Source organism: Echinops telfairi, unplaced genomic scaffold (genome assembly GCF_000313985.2).
Source record: "Echinops telfairi isolate 266 unplaced genomic scaffold, ASM31398v2 ScPeMD7_23;HRSCAF=83, whole genome shotgun sequence".
Taxonomy (NCBI): domain Eukaryota; kingdom Metazoa; phylum Chordata; class Mammalia; order Afrosoricida; family Tenrecidae; genus Echinops; species Echinops telfairi.
Window position 1 is genome coordinate 85,887,016 of NW_022103920.1, and position 16,248 is coordinate 85,903,263.

The 16,248-nt window shown below is 45.4% G+C and overlaps 1 protein-coding gene across 1 annotated transcript in view; it reads left to right on the forward strand.

Annotated features, from left to right (window-relative positions):
• The first annotated feature begins 1,966 nt into the window (after positions 1-1,966).
• CREB5 (cAMP responsive element binding protein 5) overlaps positions 1,967-16,248 on the forward strand; it is a 390,923-nt gene continuing 376,641 nt past the window's right edge. Inside the window, exons 1-2 of the mRNA XM_004702744.4 lie at positions 1,967-2,032; positions 9,567-9,660. Coding sequence (XP_004702801.1) covers positions 1,979-2,032; positions 9,567-9,660 — 148 coding nt within the window. The 5' untranslated portion in view covers positions 1,967-1,978. The remainder of the gene's footprint in view (positions 2,033-9,566; positions 9,661-16,248) is intronic.

A 16,248-nucleotide genomic window follows, 5' to 3' on the forward strand; every position in this document is an offset into this window, starting at 1 on the left:
TTTTTCTAAATCTACTACAGTAACAGGGCTTAAGCACTATTCTTGATCCAGGAAAGCTGTAAAATTATTCTGAGTGGAGGTTTATTCTACCTTCAGAAGAAAGAGAGCTTCTAGTTGTGCAGCGTGTGTGCTCATCAGAATCATGGCGGTATAAGAGTGTTTACATTTAAAAGCTTTGTATTTAAAGACGGACGGAGGCAGTGCTATCTAACAAACTTAGCAGTCATTTCGCCTCGTGTTTCAGAGAAGTGAAAGTCTGCCTATATTTTCCCAAAGCACGTATCTGGAATGAATTTGTATGTTGGGTGGGTGGGTGGGGGGCTGGGTGTACAGAACAGAAATTGACTCTGTTGGAAAGATAATTAAACTTCCTTCAGATAGATGGCCACTGCTTCATGACTGGATGCTGATTGCCCTCTTTTTGATGGAATTCTCCGGTAGAGTCACCTACACATCGCATTGTTCTAGGGAAGCCAATGGTCTCGTGGACTCAGACAAGGTAGCGGCTGTCGTTCAGCAGTATAGCCCTGGTTATATCCGCGGCAGAGGTAGCTTCTGTCACCTCAACTCTCGACATTGGCAAAGTGAAACGTATGATTTAGAAAATGCTTTCAGTTGTGAACCTTAAGTCATACACAGTACTTATTGCTAGTGTCTTGGGTAAAACTGTCCTGTTACTGGACAGGCTGGTAACTGCCGAACTTTACCGGCTTTTGGCAGGATTTACAAAGGATTTTTTGACCACATTCAATTTTTGCCTAATGTGCTCACTTTGAGATTTAGTTTGTCCAAAGAAATGACTAACTATAATCAGCCAGGTCCCTCCCACTCCCTGCAAAACCCCTCTATTCCAGATAACTTATCGAGAGCAGCAGCTTATTCTAACAGTCCCTTCAAATCAGTTTATAAAAACAAAAGCACACAATGACCCAGCTGCGCTTCTTGTGCACTTTCTGATGTGTGCTCCTTCTCAGGTCACCAAAACGACGACGTTTGGTGAGGGTTTGATGAGGCCTCGTGAAATGCGAGAGGCCAGGACATTTAAGATGGGGAAGCTGGTGGGGTGGGAGGGACGGTGGGAGGGAGAGGCACTAGGGTCCTTTGGTTAGCTGGATCCAGTGCTAGTTTAGCGTCCCTCGGTGACACCGACACTGACGTTACTGGGGTGTGACATTTGCCAGGTCAGTCGGGGTGGACCTCCCACTCATGCTCACTCCCAACCACACTGTTTGAAGTAACCCTAAGCCCGGTGCCGTCCAGTCAGTTCCCACTCAGAGCGGTCAGTTCCCACTCAGAGCGGCCCTATTCCGAGTTTCAGCAGGCAGCCTCGGGGAGCAGCTGGTGGGTTTAAACCATTGAACTTAGGCTTAGCAGCCCAACGCCTAACCCATAGCGCCACCGGTCCTGCCTAGCCAACCTGCACGGTGGGACACTGTCTCTCTTCCTTATTTTGTGCCTCCTGGTGATGCTGTTGGGTAACAGTCGGACTGCTAACTACAAGGTCAGCTGTTCAAAACACACCAGGAGAAAGGTGGGGCTGTCTGCTCTGCTCAAGAGGTACAGCCTCAGAAACCCTTTAAACCAGCAGTTCTCAACCTGTGGGTCTCGACCCCTTTGGGGGTCAAAAGACCCTTTCACAGGGGTCGCCCGATTCATACCAGTAGCAAAATGAGAGGGATGAAGTAGCAATGAAAATAATTTTATGGTTGGGGGTCACCACAACATGAGGAACTATATGAAAGGGTCTTGGCATTAGGAAGGTTGAGAACCTCTGCTTTAAAGGGTCGCGCTGAGTTGAAATGAACCCAACAGCAGCGAGTGTTTCACTGTTAGAAATTGGGATGGGTGGGGGAGGCAGGCGCTTCCAAGCCAATGCCACAGCCGCGTGTTGCTCAGGTAGAAGCCGAGATACTCATGCCTTTCTGATTTCCTTCCTCTCTCCCCCACCCCCACCCTTTAGATTTATGAGGAATCCAAGATGAATTTGGAGCAGGAGAGGCCCTTTGTCTGCAGTGCCCCAGGCTGCTCCCAGGTGAGTGTGAGCTTCCCTGGCTTTGCTGGAGAACCTCCCCTACCCCCAGTGGGGAAGCAGCTCTCATTTTACAACCCTGTCTCCTGTGGGTGTTTCTTCTTTAGCAAGGTGCCCTTCCCCACTATCTTCAGCATCCTTACCCCCTTCATCACCGTAGTGATTTCCCATTTTGAAGAGGGTCAGCCACCTTTGCCCCAGTTGTTTCCACCCGTCACTTCCTCCTGGAAATAACCCAGGCTCATCCTGCCCATCGGCTGTGCAGGCCTGCTGCTTCAGGAAGGTCCACGAAGGCAGCCTGCTGCTTTCACGGCGACCGACCGTGTGAATACCGGGCCTTTGACTTGTTGGTGAAGTCTTTTACTGGCATACATGGTTTGGGTTTGTTCTGTCTGGTTTTCCCCTTTGAGCCTTGACGGCCTCTCAGCCCCTGACTCTACTGGTGGTCCCGGGTGGATTCTCACTGTACAGGGGAAGACACTGATTCCAATCCTGGACCTCTTGCACAGTGACCGCTGTGCTATGATGTTGCACATACTGCAGTGAGCTTCCAGACTAACATGGGCTAAGAACAAAGGCCTGGTGATTAACTGCAGAAAATCAGCCCATGAAAGCCCTGTGGGATCACAAAGGTCCTATCCCCTGTGTATGGGGTTTCCATCAGTCTACGCCACTCCACGTCAGCTAACAACGACATACATGTTCTACCACCTATTGAACCCCAAACTAAACTCACTGCCATGTTGTCAGTGCTGACCCATAGCAGCCTGATAGGACAGGGTTTTAACTCTTTTTGGGCATTGAAAGCCTCATCTTTTCCCTCAGAGTGACTGGGTGGTTTCGAACTGCTGACCTAGCAGTTAGCAGCCCAACATGTAACCACTACCCCTTCAGGGCTCTTCTCTACAACCCCCACTTTCCCCATTTGTCTGAACATTAAAAAGGTGAGTGGACCCGATGTGTGGCACTTACCAAGTGACATTTTTGTGAGGGTCAGATGAGGTCGTGTCCAGATAGTGTTTTGTATGGGGCTTGCTCATAGCAAGTGCTCACTTCATGTATTGTTGTTGTTGCTGCTACTAAATAAGAACCTAGCTCTTAATATATAAATATACATATATATATATATTGCAACTATCTCTCATCTAGAATCAAAGTGTTACTTTTCCCTGAAGAATCAGATCGTTTAGTGGCTATGTGCCACACCCACATCAGACTCTTGGCTTATCTCCACCTTCCAGTCATTGAAAAATGGAGGCCAGTGACCACATGTGGCCACTACCAGGCCAGGATCTTCACTTCAGCTTAGACCTCAGAGCACAGGCATGTTTCCAAAAGCCTGCTCCCATCCCTTTGACTCCACCTCACAATGACTCTGTAGACAGCGGAGAAGCCTCCCTAGGTTTCCTGAACCTGTGAAAATGGTCGGGGGGAAAATAACCTCATTCGTCTCCCACAAAGAGGATGGTGGGTTTCACCTGTTGACCCATCAGTTAGCGGCCCACCGAGTAACTCCGCAGGCTACCAGGGTGCCTTCTGAATTGTTCAGGAGTTTCCAAAGGAGTCGTCTCACTCTTCCAAGTGTTTATGTGATGGGATTGGCAGGACATCGTGGAACAATGTCCAGGAAGTGCTGAAGGGGGTCACACCCTTGGAGAACCCTGGCTGTTTCCTATGCCTCCCCTGAGAGTTTGTGGAAGGCTCCAGGAGGGAAGCACTAGATGGCACGGCGACGCTATCCGTGACCGCTGGAGCAGCCAGGACTCTTTGCTTAGGTCCCCGGCAGGCTCAACAGGAGTTTTTGTATGACGTTTATTACCACCCTCCAAAGAGGAAAAGCAGCAGATAAATTAGTTGTGGCAGAGGTGTTACAAATCGGTTTGGGAGCTCACTTTGGAACAGGGACCACTAGGAAAACACAGAGGGTTGACAAGTAACTTGGGGAAATCTTGCACAACCAGGGATAACCATTGGGAATGTTAAAAAACAAAATAAAACAAAACTTACCCAACAAAAGGAAAACAAATTTGTACCCAGCTTCTTCAACGAGAACTATGTAAACTCACAGGGGATCAAATATTTTGAGCCGTGTGATTTGGTTAGGCCCTGGGCACATGAAATTGTACTCAGTCAAGTCACTCAACATGTTTTTTTTTGTTTTTTTTTTTAATTTGCCTTGCTCCAGGCACTGCGGTTGCCTGGGGGAGAGAGCAGACAAGACCGAGAACCTCTGTCCTCATGCAGTTTCTGATCTCCACAGCAAACATGTAGCCACATGGTTCATTAACCAATTGATGAGTTGGTGATAATATTCGGTGAACAAGGAAGGAACACAGGTCACCTTGGACAAGTATCATAAACCAGCATGATAAAACCAAACTCACTGCCATTGATCCTATAGGGACTTCGAGGGCCCGCAGAGGACAGTCGAGCTGTCCCTGAAGGGTTTCTAGGTTACCATCTTTACATTGGCAACTCGCCTCATCTTTCTTATGAGCAGCAGCTCGTGGGCCCTAACCACTGCTATTTCCCTTAGCCACCATGCGTTCAATGGGAATCTTGAAGCGCATCCCCAAAAGGGTGTATTTTATTTGGAGGTTGGGCGATGGGAGACTATTTTCAGGGAGGTATACTTGAGAGCATGGGATCCTTAAGAGTCCAGCTTGAGTTCGGGTGCCCCCCATGTCAGGGTTATGACTGAGAGGAGAGGAGACTATGTCCAGGAAGAGATTCTTACCCATGTCTAATATTCACCTAAGTCAGGAGGAAAGAGAGCTGTCAGCAGACTATTGGACTGGATGCCAGAGATCCTCAGGTCTTGGCACGATTGACCTTTGGGGACAGGCCACACAATTCTTTCTTGTGTGTGTGACAGGTGTCCGGTGCATGGTGGGATATTCAGCAGCACCCCATGGTGACACCCCAAACTTTCTCCAGGCATTGCCAAATGTCCACTGGGCAGCAAAGCCTCCCCCAGTTGACAGAGCCACTGTGCTCTGGTTTGTATTGTGGCTTCTGCCTTTCTTCTTTCGGGGTCCCTTCCCCCTGCGGGCTCACCAGCCCCTAACTGATGCTGCCCGACTCCGTTTTATGGATTGCTACAAGCAGTCTTAGCTCCTTGTGGGAATCCAGCAGGCATAACTCAATAGATGCCACCACCGTGGTGTGGTCACTGGTGTCGGGCGCACCAGAGCGGGGGCAGTGTGAGGCCCGAGCTGACTGTTGGATTTGGCAGTTGGGCGCTCGCTGGCACCCTATGAGAGAGGAGCAGGGGTGGAGGCCAGATTGCAAGGGATTCGTGTGAGAGTGGGTGGGAGGAAGTGGAGGTGGGAAGTATACAGGGCTCTTTCAAGAGCGTTCGGCTGCGAAGGGAAGAAGGGTGATCTAATGGTAGGTAGCCTGAGAAGGAAGCAGTTGGGAAAGCTTCGTTTTCAATGAAGGGCTCGGTGGGCTGGGTTTGCTCAAGAGTTAAGAGACCAGGAGAGGGGAAGAGAAGGGAACACTAGCACGGAGGACCTCGGCCAGAGAGCCAATCCCAGAATACAAGGGATGCCGGACCGAGAGGTACTTAGTTCCCCCGAGACGCAGGGGAAAGGGAGAGAATTCTGAGGTGCAGACAGCAGCAGTGAGAGAAGGATGGAGGAGTCTGCTTTGGGTGACTTTGACCCTCGAAGTAAAGGAGCAGGTCCTTTTCTTGAGGAGGAGGTGGATGACAGAAAGCCGGAACAAGCAGACGGGTATTGCGTCTTGATTGTGAAGCACCATTTCAAGCCACCTTCACACACATTTAAGTAGAAGGATACCTCTAAGACGCACCATCTCTAGTTCCTGTGACGCGTGTCTTTTTGCTTGACACACTGTGTCTGCCTTTCAAGTGATCAAGTCTGAGCTCCGAGGAATTCTGGTAGCTTCCCAGTGGGGCCCAGGGTTTCCTGGTGGGGTAGCAGGAACTCATGGAGGAGCCAGTCAGCATGATCCCAACACTGATTTCAGCAACTTTCCACAGCCTGGCAATCGGCAGAAAGAGGAAAAGGACCAAGAGCAGAAGAGGAAGTCCGTGTTGGAGGTGTCCATGCTACATCGAGTTGGGGTTTTGGAAAGGATTTCCCTTGCCTTTTCTCTCACTGGAAAGAAACAGGAGTATAATAGGAATCAACTGTAAACCTGGGAGAGTTCAATGCTACAGCTTCTTGGCAGTCGTTGTCCCCAAAGTCATGCGACCCTTCTCTCGTCTTTCTAATCTCACAGAGCTCAGGGCTAATTCTACTGCTTCTTTTCCCACTCCATAAGCTGCCTCCCCAACCTCAGTGGCCTGCCTTTCTCGGTTTCTATTTGTTGTATATTTTGCTCATTTACAATTTGTGGTTAAATTTTAAAAGCGTGTTGCCTTTTATGGGGAAGTTAATTAACTAGAATTAATTCCCAACAGTATGAGCATTATGATTTCACAAGTATTCTGGTCACTAGTCTATTTTAAGCTCTCTTTCTATACAGGCCAACGTGGTTGGCAGAGATGAACCAAAGGATGTGGCCGCATGGTTTGTTGTTATGTATGTGATAGAAAAAGTTCAAATGCAACTTTTGACAAAATGACTGGGAAATTTACTCTATGTCTCTAAATCATAGGCAGTGGTTGTCGCATCTGTTTGATGCAGTCACCATACAGTGTTAGAGCGTGTTGGGAAGACTGTATCTATTTGATGCAGTCGCTATGTAGTGTTACAGCACATTGAGGAGACTGTATCAAGCACGTTGAGAAGACTATCTGTTTGACGCTGTCACTACACAGTGTTAGAGCGTGTCAAGAAGACTATCAACCACGTCGAGAAGACTATCTGTTCGATGCAGTCGCTATGTAGTGTTGGAGCGCATGGAGAAGACAGATAACACAGCAGAAACAGGCCAAATATTCTTGTGAACTTGGATATATTCAGAAATCTGGGCTTCAATGACCCACCTTCCCTTTTCTTCAAATTCTAAGCTCTTCAAGTTATCTAATATAAATGGCAAATAAACATGTGCTATATATGGGAAGAACTACCTATAGTAGCCTATAGATTCAAGCCAGTAAATTTTCTCATTCTCTTGAACACAAAATGATACTATTTTCAGAAAAGATTTCTGCCACATTATATGATGGCTTTGGAACATAAAAAAGCAATCCCAAGAAAGTAGGCAGCTCCAAATGAACTTCTAATTCGTCAAAGAAAGATTAAGAAATATTCAGTAGAGTCTATTGTCTGTCATTGTCTTTGCATCTGACTTTGATGAAAGGGATACTCTGATCAGTTCAGTTATTAAAAACATACCACATTGAATCAGAAGAGGCAAGGATCTGCTGCAATAACAAGTTACCCCCAGATTTCAATGGCTTCAAATAATAGCGGTTTACTTCTATTGTCCAAGGTAGGTTGGCAAGAGAACTGTGCCCTTGATAATCTTTCAGAGATCGAGGCTAATGGAAGGGCCACCTTTTCCAAGATTGCAAATCACCCTGCTAACAGAAAGGTGAGGAGAACTAGACAGCCTTGGATCAGGAATTAAATGTTCTTCTCTGGATGATGTGTCCATTTCTCTCATGATTCAAAGGGAACCACTAGTTGTATGGCCCCACTTAAACACATGAGGGCTGGCAAGTACAGTCTAAACATGCGACCAGAAGTCAGGCCACCAAAAATATGTGAGAGCAGGATTTGTAACAACCGGAATGTCATTCTCTAAAAATGAAAAATCAAGTGCTGACTTGTGATATTGTACCGAGAGAGGACAGGTTACTAAAAAGAATTCCTCATGTGCTACATGGCCATCTGTCTATTACAGGGAGGAAGTGGAATAAGTGATGTTACACTGTGGGGATTGAAATTAATAGCATGAAACAAATATGTATGGAGTGTTGAATGGAAAACGGATCTACTCTGTAAAACTTCACCCAATTCACAATAAAAAGCTAACGAACAAACAAAAACCAAATGTAACAGTTTAATGGGGAAAAAATCTTGGTATAATTACCAAGAAATCAGATAATGAGTGGGCAAGGTCTTGGTAAACTGAAACATACTATATAAATGTCATGGCACAGATTGCTAGATACAGATGTCAAATAATTAACCATGGCATGTAATTCTTCCCCAAAGTCTGATGTGAATCAGGATTCTTTCCCTGTTTCATGCATTTCCTCTACTTCTGATTAATCTATAGCTAATGTCTAGCATGCTTATCATGCCTTAGACTTAATTTTACATGATTAGGTTGAACAGAAACTATGAGAGAGAAATTCCAAATGGTTTTGCAAAACTCTAGTGCCATCCTGGGCTAGGCCCACGTTCCTACTTTGGACATGGCTTGAGAAAAACCCCCAAACTTGCTGCCATTGAGTCAGCGCTGCCTCATCGTGATCCTGTGTGTGTTTCTGAAACTCTTTACTGTTTAGAGAGTAGAAAGCCCAGTCTTTCACAGGCCGAACACAGCCCAGTGCACAACCACCGCACCACCAGGGCTGACTCATATCTACACGTAGAGTTCCACTTTTGTCAGCTCACTGTTAGGAAGTCTTCTTTGGGGCCATGGATAAAAGGAATTTAAACCCTCTTTCATTCTATGTAGAAGCTGGCTAACGTAGGTGTTAGGCAAGGACATCTTCTTAGTATATATGCTAATTAGTAGTTTAATGAAGAGACATTACCGTTGGTCATATTCAGACACTTGTAAGCAGTAAGGTTTCGGTGTGCTACCAATGGTTTGTGCCTGGCTCCTGACTGAGAGTTCAGTGGTTTGAATCCACTGGCGGTGTCATGGCAGACAGGCCTGGCCGTCTCATTCTATAAGATCGCAGCCATTGAAAACCCAGTGGGATGTAGTTCTAGTTTGATCAATAGCACATCACCATGAATTGGAGTCATTGGCAACTGGTTTTGCTTGTTGGTTGGTTTTATAGCAAATGCTAGATTGTAATGATTGCAATCAGTGGCATGAAGCAACACACGCATGAATTGTTGAGTGGACAACTGATCTGCCCTGTAAACCTTGACTCAATTGAAATGAAGAATTTAAGAGGAAAGGAAAGAAAATAAGTGAAATGAAACCAGGCCAACCCCCACCCCACCCCTACCTGCCCCTGGATTGCTATCATTGTAATTATTATTAAAACAGAAAACCAATAAAATTAACAGTTCCCAGAGAAGGTGTGTGAGGAATCAGAGAATGAGGGAACCCCAAGAGCTGATCTCCAATTTCTCGATATCATTCAGCCAGCTTTTCCTGCTGTGCAGCTAAGCCCTTTGGTAATTATAATGTCAATAAGTTTGCATGTATTTGGGTACAATTCAAAGGAACATCATAGCACATTTTGCTTACATAAAATAAAATAACTTGTAACTTAGGTATGCTTTCACACTTTTATGAACTGGTTATTTTTTTTTCTATTAGGATTTCAATTCCTAATAGAATATATATACCAATTCCTATGATGGCAGATGTATTACAAAACTGAATGCTTCTTCTCTTCTCCCGTCTCCCTTCCTCCCCTGTTTGTCAACAGCGCTTCCCCACAGAGGACCATCTGATGATTCATAGGCACAAGCATGAAATGACTCTGAAGTTTCCCTCAATAAAAACAGACAGTATGCTGGCAGGTAAGGAGCCACGAGGCAAAACGAGTTTGGGGGAATCCATCAGCAGTTCAAACATCATGAGCTAATTTGAGTGAAGGGAAAGGCAATATATAATAAGAGAGAGGTTAGGGGCCAAAATGATGGATGCAGGGGAAGACAGGGAGGTTTCCAAGAGCTATAGGCACCTGACACAAATACTGTTATACACAAAGTCCCGTAATAGCGGTGAACTACAAGTACACACTGGGAAAGACATGCAGGATGGACAGGCGTGGGGAGGAGAGTCTGTATATACCCCTGCACTTATATGTATGTATATACATTATACATGTTATATACTCAATGTATGTATGGTTTTGACGGAGGATATTTATATATGTGTATTTATCTTTGCTGAATCTGGTGGACTATACAGGCAGTAAATTGATGAAAACGCCCTAGAACCAAACACCTCGAAGGAATGGCTTGATGGGCTTGAAGGATCATGACCGTAGGTCTTGGGGGGCCCCAAAGTCAACTGGCATAACTTCATTCACAAAGACAATGCTCTGCGTCCTACCTTGGTGAGTCATGACTGGGGTCTGAACTGCTCATGAGCAGCCAACTAAGGTCCAAGTATTATTAGTCTCTTCACTTTTCAGGGGAAAGAAAAGTGATGAAAACTGAAGTACACATGGACACAATTAGTCCAGTGGACTAATGGACTACACAAACACCCTATACGAAACAACCCTGAAACCAGAAGAACTAGACGGTGCCCACTACCACGACCAACTGCTCTGAAAAGAATCGTATTAGAAGATCTGGAGAGTGGGAGAGAAAGTGTGGAACAGAACACAAAATCATAGAACAGATGAGGCTTATTGGCTGAATTGAGAGACTGGCGGGACCCCCAAGCATCTGGCCTTTAGTCACCCTTAAGATCTGGGAGTGAACCCACTCCCATCCCGTTACCGTTGGGTTAGAATAACCACTTAAGATCAACAGGGCAGCATTTAGCTCAGGACAGAGGGTTAGGAAAGAAGGAGGAGTGGAAACAGGAAATGCTGGGAGCAAGAGAGAGGGTGAGGGGACTACGGTCAATGAGTTGCAATCAAATGTGCAGGAATTGCTGTGTGCAAAACCACCATGCGGCTCTGGAATCCTACATCACAATACAGTGTTTAAAAAATACAGAGTGCTTTAATGCTCCCCCCTCCCCCACTATCATGGTCCCAATTCTACCTTACAAATCTGGCTAGACCAGAGGATGGTCACTGGTACAGATAGGAACTGGAAACACAGAGAATCCAGGGAGGATGATCCCTTCAAGACCAGTGGTGAGAGTGGCGATACTGGGAAGGTGGAGGGGAAGGTAGGTTAGAAAGGGGGAACCGATTACAAGGATCTACATATAACCCTCTCCCTGGGGGACAGACAACAGAAAAGTGGGTGAAGGGAGACATTGGACAGGGTAAGACATGGCAAAATAATAATTTATAAGTTATCAAGGGTTCATGGGGGAGGGGGAGTGGGGAGGGAAGGGAAAACATGAGCTGATACGAAAAAAAAAAAGGGCTCAAGTAGAAAGCAAAGGTTTTGAGAATGATGATGGCAACAAATGTACTAATGTGCTTGACACAATGGATGTATGTATGGATTGTGATAAGAGTTGTCTGAGCCCCCAATAAAATGATTAAAAAAAATGCCCAAGGCCTTGGAAAAGCAGAGTTAAAATAGCGAGGCTAAGAAATGTCATCAGCTAATGCAAGGTTCACTGAACTATTTGAAGAGCTGCGACTTGTCATTTTCTTGCACATTTATTAATCATAAATCTTGGCTTTGCATGGATATATATATTTTTATAATCAGCTACCTGTGGCCATGCAATAAACCAGTATTCCTTGAGAAGAGGCATTCCGTGACGCCTCTATTCCAGCACCCTCACAGTGCAGTGTGCGTGTGAGTGCTGAACTGAAATACAGGATCATCCCTCATCTACAGAAAACAGGTATTGCTAGCAGACCTGCTTCAGGACTTTTCTAGAAGGAGCCCTCATTCTGGGCTGAAGTGGTGGTCACAAGTGGAAGACGAAATGAGCTAATAGATGGGAATGGAGAGAGTTCTCGGCAAATGTGAGCCGAAACAACAGTAACAAATCCATCCATGTCTCAGTACCCTCCCTTTCCAATTTGAGAGGCAGCACATAATGCGGGCGGCCCACTGGATGAGGAAGCCTGACCTCCTGCTGGGTCTCTGCTTCCGCCAGCTCTGCGGTCATGGACACGCCATCTTTCTGGGCCTCAGTTCCTCACCCACCAAATGGGTATAGTGCTGTGTTCAGCCTGTCTCTAAAGCGAGAATGCATGAAATACTTCACAAATCAAAGCAGGGGAAACCATAGCATTTCCCGGGGCCCCTCTTAGGCTAGGAAGATTGTATCTAAGCCCCTGTGATATCAAAAGAGAAACAGATTGTGCTGGCAGGTCCCAGACATGATTTCATGTTTCCATAGCATTTGAATTTTACAGGTATCCTATGATCATTATTAGTAGTAAGTGCTCTGAGAGTTTTGTCTGACAGCCCCTATTTTACTGATAAAGGAGGAGGGCTACCAAGAGATGAGTCGGCATTTTCAGGCTCACGGAGCAGGGCAAAGATTAGGGCCCTGGATCGTGTGATCTTAACCCACTGACTTGCACTCGGCTACTGAACCGTCAGGCTCTGCCAGCTTAAGTACACAGTCACATACTCCCAGTGACAGACCATCGACCCATCTTCACAGTCCACCAGTGACTTATTAATAGGGCGGTTGTGCTGTGGTTTGGAGGAGTCTCAAAGGCCACCTCTTCCCGTCTCCACTGCCCCCACTCACCCCCACCACACACTCTCAGCCTCTGTTTGTTTTTATTGAACTAGCTGGCTCTTCAGAACTAGTGTTGTCTTTCCTTAAGTCTACAAACAGAGAGCTAGAAATGCAGCTTTTTCCAGAACTACAAAAGTCCGCACGAGTTAGCCACCGCCCAGCTTTCAGGCTGTTGCATTGTCGTAATGAGAGTGCCACTATGCTGCTGGAAGGTACACTTTTGGATTTCCAAGAATATCAGCAGTTATAGGTTTCGGCACTGTCTAGGCAAGACAGACCAGGAAGAACGGACTGGCAACCTGCTTTGGAATATGAGTCAATGGAAATCTTTCGAGTCACAGTAGGACAGTGTTCCCTGCAGTGCTGGGAGACAAGCAAGCATGCCTATGGTCATGACAGTGGCACAGGACTGGGCAGCACTTTGCTTGGCCTTAGACAAGGTTGCTCTGAGTAGGAGCTGATGCCATGACAACTCACAATAGCAGCAGTACGAGGAAAGATTAGCAATATCGTCTATCCTTTTGTTGTTGTTCTTCTTTGTTTTGTTCTATAGGGTGATGTAAGGAGCCCTGCTGGTGTGGTGGTTTATAAGCGGGGCTGCTAATCATAAGATCAACAGCTTTGACCACTAGCTGCCTCATGGGAGAACCATGGGCTTTCCACTCTGGTAAAGAGGTACAGTCTCCAAAACCACAGAGGGCAGTGCTAACTTGTTCCGTAGGGTTGCTATGAGTCAGCATCAAGTTGATGGCAGTGTGTTTGGGTTATTTATCTATTGGGCGATGTATGAGCCCTAGGGTGTAGTAGTTATGCATTAAGCCACTAGCCCCAGTCAGCAGTTTGAAACCATCAGCTTCTCTGCAGGAGAAAGATGAGGCTTTCTACTCCTGGAAAGAGTTCTCTTCTCAGAAAGCCAGTGAGTTACAGGATTAGGTGATGTATATTAGACATTGGCTGCTAATCACAAGGTTGGCGGTTCAAAAACCCACCAGCTAGAATAAATCTATATGTTCCCACAGACTTGCAGTCTTGGAAACCTTGTATTGCAACACTGTAAGTTGAAATCTAGTCCATGGAGTATGGGTTTTGGTTTCATATGGCCATGCACACTGTAATTGTATCTTTCAACAGTAAACATGAATACATAAGTGCCAAGGCTATACACTTCTAAATTCCCAATATTTAAATGTATGTTATCCCTTTTTATTTCCTTCAAAACTACATTTTGTAGTGTTAGGAAGTCAAACTCAGATGTCAAGTGGATTCCAACTTATAGCAATCTGATTAGACAGATAGAACTGCCCTTTTGGGATCCTGAAGCTGTAACTCTTAGCCTCATAGTTCTCCCAACAAATGGCTGGTGGTTTCGAACTGCTGACCTTGAGGTTACCAAACCAATGCATAACCCACTACACCTGTTACAAGGCTTCCTTGTAGTGGGAAGGGAGTAACAAGAACAAAACAAAACAAATTCATACCATGGAGTGGATTTTAACTCATAGTGATCCTGTAGGAAGAGTAGAATCCAGAAACCTTATGGGTTTCTGAGACCAATTCTTTAGGGGAGTAGAAAGCCTCATCTTTCTCCCATGGAGTGGTTGGTAGTTTCACACTGCAGACCTAGCAGTTAGAGCCCAGCATGTAGGCCACTGTGCTACCAGCCCTCCCTGGTAGGGTATGTGTGTGTGGGGTGGTGGTGGTGTGGGGTTGGCGGGGTGTGTGTGTGGGGTAAGTATTAGAGTCGAGGTGTAGGGCCATTACTACTCTCCTGGTTTGTACCGGCTGCTGCCATGGCCCTACAAGGAGTCCTGGCTGTGGGCTGAGAAAAGCAGCAGCCGCAGATGTGCAAGCACTGGGATGAAACATCGATGCAGATGAGAGGATTACCTGTAAACACGCTCTTCATTACGTTCTTGCAGCTTAGTAGGGGTTCATCCCAGATCCTTGCTAGACTGAGGCTATTGCTGGTAATAAATGCAGCACCAGGTGGAAAATTACAGAACGTAAATCTGATTTTTATTGTTAATCTTGGGATGAGAAAACGGCAGACATGTGAAGGCAAACAGCATGAATTTTCATATTTCCTTTTTCTCGCTCATGTTTTATGGTGAAGTTGGTTGAAATCCATTTAATACTCCCAGTGAAATTAAGTGCTAAAATCTGAAACTTTTACCCACTTTGTGTGTTCATAGTCTCATGGCATTGTCTTGCTGGAAAAGAATACAGCTCAGCTATGTTCCTTTGCTTGCAGGGAGATGAATTTGCTGTGTGTGATACAGCATTACTAGCCTGGCGGAATTATAATAGGCCAGCCTGAAACTATCAGCCGCTACAAGGAAGAAAGACAAGGCTTTCTACTCCTGTAGCGTCGCAGTCTCAGAAACACACAGGGCCAGTTCTACCTGTCTCACGGGGTCACTGTGAGTCAGAATCTACGCAGTGGCGTATGGGGATCTCTTGGGCATTTTGCTTTGCTATTTTTTTTCCCATGAAAAGACTTGGAAGTTTATTCATGTCAAATTTCATCTTCGGTTCAGCCTGTTAAATTGTGACTGCAGGTGGGGTTCCAGATTCTACTCCTCTAGAGTTTGATTTATTTAAACTTCAGTTTATTGAAAACTTCAGGGCCTGTTTTTATTAAAAATACGTTCATTGAAATGATTGCTTGATGTCTCTTGGAGCCTAGTTTGTGGCTCAGAGTCAAGAGGAACAGTTCCTTGCATGGACCCATAGTAACAATACGAATAAAATGTCTACATTAAATCTTACCTCAATAAACATCCCCAGGACAAAGATCCTCATGCCCCTCTTAGGCGCCCCCCACCCAAATATTTAATTGCACAAAATTTCCTTTTGAACACCATGGGACTGGACATTTATTAGAAGATAAAGTGTGGTTAATATTAAATGACTAACAACAGGATATCCGATTAAGCTACATTTTTGGAAAATCACTTTACCTTTTCGTACTCGTAAGTGTTAAAGTGAGGAAAGGGCTAAGCTGCCACAGAGATGTCCTCACGGATGCTGCTGTCCTTGCTGCTCTCTGGGCGCCCTCACACCTGTTCCACTTCGTAGCACCTTTGTGTGCAGCAGAGTGAGACACTCCCTGGTCTGGTGCTGCCTTCACGGGTCTTGTTATAGATGAGCCCATTGTCAGAGCCACTGAATTTGAAAAGGTCGTAATGATTTGATCATTTACTATAAAATAATAAACTCTACCTGGTCCATTTTATTTATGTCCCCATATGGATTAAGCCTCTGCAGAATCCCCTGTGACCATAGAGCAGGGATGTGAACAGAGAGGGCATTGGAAAGTAGAGGAATGCAGATGTAATTAGGGAAAAATTTAACATCTTATCATTTGTTCTCCCTTTTGACCGATTTTAAATTTGTTCTGGTTTTTGCCATTTTCTGTTTTCTTTTCAATGGGAAAAATTTTCTCTGTTTTATTTTGTTATTATTGTTTATGATGTTTCCTTTCGATGAAATCCAGGAGAGATACATCTAATGACAAAGCAACTAGATTAGTGTTTCTTAGGGTTATGGCCAGGGAGCTAATAGCAGTGAGTATAAGCATGAAGAACACGGTTTAAAATGGACTGGGGTGATGATGACACGACTTAAAAAAAATCATTTTATTGGGGGGGCTCATACAACTCTTATCATAATCCCTACATTCATCCACTGTGTCAAGCACATTTGTACATTTGTTGCCATCATCATTCTCAAAACATTTGCTTTCTACTTGAGCCCTTGGTATA